Here is a 6,457-nt window from a genome sequence, read left to right as displayed (position 1 = left end):
GTCCTGAGACGCAAGGGTAGGAAGCAGGGCCGCTGTCTGCTGTGGGCTGGGGCATCGTTAATTCTCTCTTGCCTTTTTCTTCCTGTGTTTAAGTCTCTGGGGCCTGGGGGAACCAGTGCTCCCCACAGACCTCCCTCACTCAGCCTTTGCCCTCCACAGCCTTTTCACCTCTGGGGCTGGTGAGGGGCCGGGAGGAGAGAGCCCCTATGTCAGACAACGAACCGTCTCTGCTAACCCCCAGCAGCCACGCCCAGCAGCCAGAGGAAGAAGAGGACAACTGGAAATCCTAGGGGGCGCCGCCACGCCTTCCTCCCCTAAACCCAGACTCCGGCCATGGGCTGGACGTGGACACAGCCAGAATGGGCTCCTCAGCCCTGCTGCCCTGGAAGGGGTGGGGATGGAACTGTCCCAGGTCTGTGTGCAGACCACCTTTGGGGAGCAGGAGGCTGGCTTGAGACCACGCGGCTGGGGCGAGGGCTTCTGTCTGCCTGTGCTCCATTGGAGGATGGCTCCACCCAGCCCCTGTACCAGTGCGCTCTTCGATTTCCTAAAGAGGCTTCCAGAGAAAACAGCAGCACAACTCAATAAAAAACTGAGCAGAAACCAACAGCACACTTTTAATTAAGGACCTGTAGCTGTGCAGGATGCAAACATCTGGGCATCAGTGACTTTCCTCCTGCCCCCGTTGGTCCCTGATGGTGGCAGAAGATCCCAGCTGACCACGGCCCCTTTCTCTGGGGTCAGAGGGAGAAGACAGGTGCAGTCAGCAGGGGCAGCTATTGCAGGTGGGAGGGTTATTTTCCCACAGGAAAAAAGGTCTCCGTGATGACATGCGGTCTCTATAGTCATGTTGAGAGCCTAATGGCCCTTGGCATAATTGCTGGTGTCGGAGTAGAAGGTGTCTTGGAGTTTGCTCAAGTGGTTGAGAGGAAGGGAGGTGCTATAGACTTGAAGGAACTGGCACGAAGCCAAGGATACAAATCCAGGCAGGGCTGTGGGGCAGGTTAGGGAGCAGGGCTGCAGAAAGTGATTCAGGAAGAAAGAGGGGAAGGTGACAAGCCCCTGGGCAGGAGCCCTGTGGCCATGGGATCATTTCAAATTGAGACCAGAGGGTGAGCAGTCCAGGGCAGCTAACCTTGGCTAGAAAGTACAGAGGCAGACGGGCCTGCTCCATCTCACCTCTTAAGAAGGCTGGCAGGATGGAGATGCCACAGTGGATGCCACAGCTGCCACAGCCTCCTGCGGAGACCAGGCAGGAAGCCTGGCTCTCGGCCACGCAGGATGGAAAGAAAGATTCTATTCCAGGAGGGGAGCTGCCCTGGAACGCCCCAAGGACAGCCAGGACCCACTGTTACTTCAGGATTCCCCTATTTTCTCCTACGGGAGCTAATGCCTGCGCCTGCGTCCTGGCAGCGCTCTGGACTCCACACTCTCCTCCTGGGTTTCACCTTTGTAACAGGATCCCTGCAGACCAGGCCCATGACAAACACTGTCTCCAGCGGGCAGGACAAAGGAAGCGCGCGGCGCCAGGCAGTGGTGTGGTTGCCCATCAGGAAGAGGCCGACTTCTCCCGGTGAAACTGGACAGACAGACAGAAGGCAGTGAGAAATGTGATCTCGGGGTGGGGAGGCTCTCAGAAAGAAAAAGGTAGGACTGACCTTCTGCACAGCAGCAATGGCGGGGCCAAAGGTAGCTTTGACCTCCACATGGGCTCGGATCCAGGCCGGCAGCTTGGCCAGGACAGGGGGCCGGGCATACCGCTGGTCCAGGAGCACTATGCTGGCAAAATCCTTCTGGTGCCTGATGGCCCTGCCTGCATAGGAACAGAGGCTGGGGCTCCAAGCAACACCTGCCTCCCCCACAGCACATTCCCATGGCGTCCCCCTCCCCTTCCTCAGACTTATTTAGGAAACAGGGCAGGCAACCCCCCTTTCCTGTTCTCCCCTTCTCCAGCCCCCATCTGTCCATCCAGCCGGAGGCAGCCAGGCTCACCTATGGACTGGTTGACGGCCTTCATACACAGGTTCTCCACCAGAGCCTTCCCTGGGGGCGCCTGGCCTGGGGCTCTGGGCTGGGAGTGAAGGGGATGACCCATCAGGACTGTTTCCTGCCTGCAGCTCCCCCTGGGACAAGACCCTGCCAGGCTTTGGAGCCAGACCACGAGGCTTCGTGGCCAACGCCAGCAGCAAGGGTCCAGGTGACTCCACAGGGAAGATCAAGAGGGTGTGGAGGGGCATCCAAGCCGCTGGAGGGGGCAGGAGATGCCAGCACAGCAGGGAAGGCCTGGCTGTATCAGCCCTGGGGGTGACGCCACTCCCACCCACCACCCACTCTCCTCTCACCCTCTGCGACACTGGGGCCACTCACAAGGGTTTGATCCAAGTAAGCAATCTTCTCCTGCAGCTCTGGAGACCTGATGTTGGGGAAGGGCATGCCCACCATCACCACACACCTGGGGGGAGACAGGAGCCCAGGGCGGGTGGATGTCAGGACCTCCCAGGTCATCACCCACGTCACCAGCTGCTCTGTTCTACCCCTTCCTCAGCCCTCTCCGACTGTGATCAAAGCTCTGCCCCTCTCTGCTCTGTACCTACTACCTGGAGAGGGCTTGTTCAGCTGAGAGATCCCGTCTAGGCCAATTGATTGGGTTCTGATACAGCAATGGCCAGCCTAAAATCCAACTGTTCTCCCAGGGCCAAACCCAGAGCTGCTGAGCCCCTCCCTCCAGCTGGCTGGTCTGAGCAGTCGCAGCCCAGCTGTGGGCTCTAATGGCAGCAGACGGCAGGCAGGGGCCCAGCTGCTGAGAGTGAGGGCCGGCCATGTAGCATGGCCCAGGAGATGAGCAGAACCATTACTTACCGGCCTAGGTTGTCAGAGAAGTTGATCCCTTCACTCATCTTTCCTCCAACCACAGAGAGGAGCAGGGCCCCTGTCACCCGGCCTCTCTCCTGGCCACAGGCCTGTGGGAGACACCCAGACGCTGAGTTGCTGAGCCAAAGCTTGGATGACACCCACAAGTTTCCAGCTGCCACCCCCAACATGGTCTCAGACCCAAGCTCAGCATGACGCCCGCACCTGGATGCACCTGGAATACGCCACCAGCACCTGCTCCACCTGGTGTGCGCTCTTAGGTTCCTGGAATATCTGAGAAAGACAGAGGACACTTCCCAGAGCCAGGTTCAGGGTGCCAGGTCTTGGGTCTGCTCGTGGCCTCGTGTTTTCTGGCCAGGGGACTACAGAACCTCACAGCCAGGGACTTAGGGGAAATCCTTTGTAATCAGGGACTGGGAGTGGTGGGGATGAGGAGCCAGAAGCCTGTCCTGACCCGATGAGCACAAGAGCTCCCAGGAAGACTCAGTGGCACTGTCCTCACGAGTGGGAGGGCTGCCGACAGGCCACTCACCTTCTTCCTGGCAGCCAGACGGCCCAGCAGGCCACCCTTCTCCCAGTGGGCATGGACCTGGCGCAGGTACTCGTAGGAGGGGAAGAAACAGACCACCCCTCCAGGAACCACACCGCAGAGGTTACAGAGGATGCGACCCGCCTCGTCCATCTAAGGAAGGAAGGGAGGGAGCCCCCATGGAGCAACCCCTCAGCCACCCACAAACCGCGTCTTAACCTTGAGACTCAAAACTGAGGAGAGACCCTCGGCAGGACTACAGCTAAGGAAGAGGACTTGGCTCCCCTGGGTGGGAACCGCAGGGTGGTAGGTGCCACCTCCCACCAAACACACCCAGCCGCTGCTGCTGACTGCGCCTTTCTGACACACGTCACAGCACTAGTGTCCCTGGGGGGCCTTCCTATTGCCCTGGCACTGAGTCCTCCCTTCTTCGCTCCAGGGTCCTGATGGGTACCGCAATGACAATCAGGGGCTGCACACCCCAGGCACACCACAGGAAATGCCCCCCAAGCCCTGCATCCCTGCCCCCGGCAGGGACAGATATAACCAAAGGGCAAGAGCGCCAAACGGAACCAGCAGCTTTCCTCTGCGTGAGGCATCCTCAGGGGATGCCTTGAGGTTTTAAGAATATGTATTTCGCAGCCTAAGGGGTAAGGGGTAAGGGGTAAGGGGCGAGGGGCGAGGGGCAGGGAAGCTCAGACCTTCCTCCATAAACATCTAGATGGACGCCGCTCATTCTGTGCGGCTCTATAGCGGGTGTCCCCGTGCCATTTCCCCAACACCTGAAAACACTCAGGGTGGGCCAGAGCGCCACTGCCCCAGAAAACCCTTTGCTGCCTGAGCCCAGGCTGTGGTGCGGCGAGCTGGCTGGGACTGACCATCTGAGGCAGCTCTCTTTTCTGGAACGTGAATTCCAGCGGCTGGTTGGAGATCCCACTGCAGATGACAAGGGGCAGGATGTTGTCTGGAGGGATCACGTGACCTGGTAAGAGCCAGGGAGGGGCCGAAAACTGGAGATGCAGGTGTGCAGCGGGACAGTGCAGAAACGGCATTTCCCCGCCCCATCATCCAGCGCAGGAGCCCGCCCACCATCGCCAGTCACACTGGGCAGCAGGCAGCTGGGAGCAAAGCAGGAGAGCCTGGGCGAGTGCACGAAGGGCGAGGCTCCCATCCCGGGGTCTCCTCCGCCCCTGTGCCTGGTCGCAGTATGAGGTATTACACACAGAAAACAGGGGCCAGAACCCGACCTCTAGCCTGCCCCACCCTGGGCACGGCTCCTCACCACAAGAAAACTCCACCACGCGCTCAGCTTCCACTCCTGCACAGGCCAGCAGCTGCTGCCGGAAGTCAGACACCTGCAGACCAAGGCCACAGCGTCACGGCCCCGTGACCCCTCAGAGGCCCAGCAGAAAAGAAGCGAGAAGTCTGGGCCAAGAGACAGCAAGTACACACAGACTGAAAGAAGAGGTCAAAGAAAAGGCTGAGGGCAAACTAACAAAAAGAAAAATGGTGACAGATACTCAGTGCTGGCAGTCTCGTTTAAACTACATGCAGTAACAGCAAAGGAAATCCAGCAAATCTGGCACTGTCATTATCAACCCTGGCCATGCAGCAAAATCACCAGCAAGAATTTTCAAAAATACACATGGCCAGGCCCCAGCCCAAACCACTGAATAAGAATCTCCAGGCTTTCACCTGTTAGACTGGCAAAAATCCAAAAGTACCCACTCTGGAGAAACAGGCATTCCTAGACAGTAGTTAACAAATTAAACATATTTATACTTTTTAACCCAGGAATCCCATATTTAGGAGTCCAGTGAGAAGATACAGCCCACAAATACCAAACAGCACATGCCCCCGGACCTTCCCTGTAATCGTGCGCCTGCCTATTCAGAGGGTGCTGGTTGGATGAGCTCCCTACATCTGTCCAACAGAGAACCACGCAGCCCACTAGAGGAGCTATGGCCAGACAGCTAAGATGCCTTCCATGTAAATAAAACAGGAAAGGGAAAAATAAAGACACATTTTTGCTTATTTAGGGGAAAAAGACTGAAAGGATAAGCTAGTAAAACTGATTCCCTATGGGGGTGGGGAATGGGCTGGAGAGGGATGAGAGTGAGGCTTTCCTGAATAGGTCTTTTTATATTGCTTTGACTTTTGAACCATACAAATATTTACATATTTAAAAACTACAAGTCAGAAAAGAAAAAAGCAAATTCTAAAATTGAAAAGAAAATGAAACAAAAACAGCTTATCTATGAAACTGACAACAGAAGCACGCGGAGAGAAGCCTGGTTCCAGATGACTTTAGAGGCTAGTGACCAGGCATCCTTAGTGGGTTACACTCTAAGGGCAAAGAGGAAAGGCAATTTCAATCAGATTTATTGTTAGAAGTAATATTGGTACTGATTTCAAAACTTTTAAGTATATTATAGGATAGAGCAGCTAAGTATGTTAATGTAGCACACATGTTCAGGCTTAAGAGAAAAAGAGGTACAATAAAAGGTCAAGTAAACAAATCCTTTGATTTTTACTCAGAAACACCAATATGGGCCAGGCGTGGTGGCTCATGCCTGTAATCCCAGCTCTTTGGGATGCCAAGGCTGGTGGATCACCTGAGTTCGAGACCAGCCTGGCCAACACGGTAAAACCCCATCTCTACTAAAATACAAAAATTAGCTGGGTGTGGTGGTGCTTGCCTGTAATCATAGCTACTCAGGAGGTTGAGGCACGAGAATCGCTTGAACCCCAGAGGCAGAGGTTGCAGAGAGCCGTGATCGGGTTGCTGCGCTCCAGCCTGGGAGACAGAGCGAGACTCCATCTCAAAAAAAAAAAAAAAAAAGAAATACCAGTATGGATTCATTCTGAAAGCATTTCCTAGATCTCTCTACTGAAATGCCCCAGGAGCACGACAAACACCCTAGCACCCACAGCTTGATTTCTAAAGGTCATTCCCCATTACAAGAAACCAGGGCGGCTTGGAGAAATGAGTCCAGTGCAGGGCAAGGACACCCATGGTGAACCCAGGACATTCTGCTGTGCTGAAGGCGAGACTGA

The 6,457-nt window shown here is 55.7% G+C and overlaps 1 protein-coding gene across 9 annotated transcripts in view; it reads right to left on the bottom strand.

The window, feature by feature from the left end:
* Nucleotides 1-593: 593 nt before the first annotated feature.
* DDX11 (DEAD/H-box helicase 11) overlaps nt 594-6,457 on the bottom strand; it is a 34,627-nt gene continuing 28,763 nt past the window's right edge. For 7 of the 9 annotated variants that reach the window (XM_054444081.2, XM_063672401.1, XM_054444083.2 and 4 more), the window contains 9 exons: nt 4,683-4,755; nt 4,279-4,382; nt 3,404-3,553; nt 3,076-3,144; nt 2,860-2,960; nt 2,368-2,452; nt 1,993-2,066; nt 1,659-1,813; nt 594-1,579 (listed from right to left, as the gene is read on the bottom strand). In XM_054444081.2, coding sequence (XP_054300056.1) covers nt 1,368-1,579; nt 1,659-1,813; nt 1,993-2,066; nt 2,368-2,452; nt 2,860-2,960; nt 3,076-3,144; nt 3,404-3,553; nt 4,279-4,382; nt 4,683-4,755 — 1,023 coding nt within the window. In that variant the 3' untranslated portion in view covers nt 594-1,367. Of the gene's footprint in view, nt 1,580-1,658; nt 1,814-1,992; nt 2,072-2,367; nt 2,453-2,859; nt 2,961-3,075; nt 3,145-3,403; nt 3,554-4,278; nt 4,383-4,682; nt 4,756-6,457 lie in introns of all 9 variants that reach the window. The other 2 variants (XM_054444086.2, XM_063672400.1) reach the window with 1 other exon arrangement.

The sequence above is a fragment of the Pongo pygmaeus genome, chromosome 10 (assembly GCF_028885625.2).
Source record: "Pongo pygmaeus isolate AG05252 chromosome 10, NHGRI_mPonPyg2-v2.0_pri, whole genome shotgun sequence".
Classification (NCBI taxonomy): domain Eukaryota; kingdom Metazoa; phylum Chordata; class Mammalia; order Primates; family Hominidae; genus Pongo; species Pongo pygmaeus.
The sequence above is the reverse complement of the archived record's forward strand: the minus strand, read 5'-3'. Positions and strand labels throughout refer to the sequence as shown.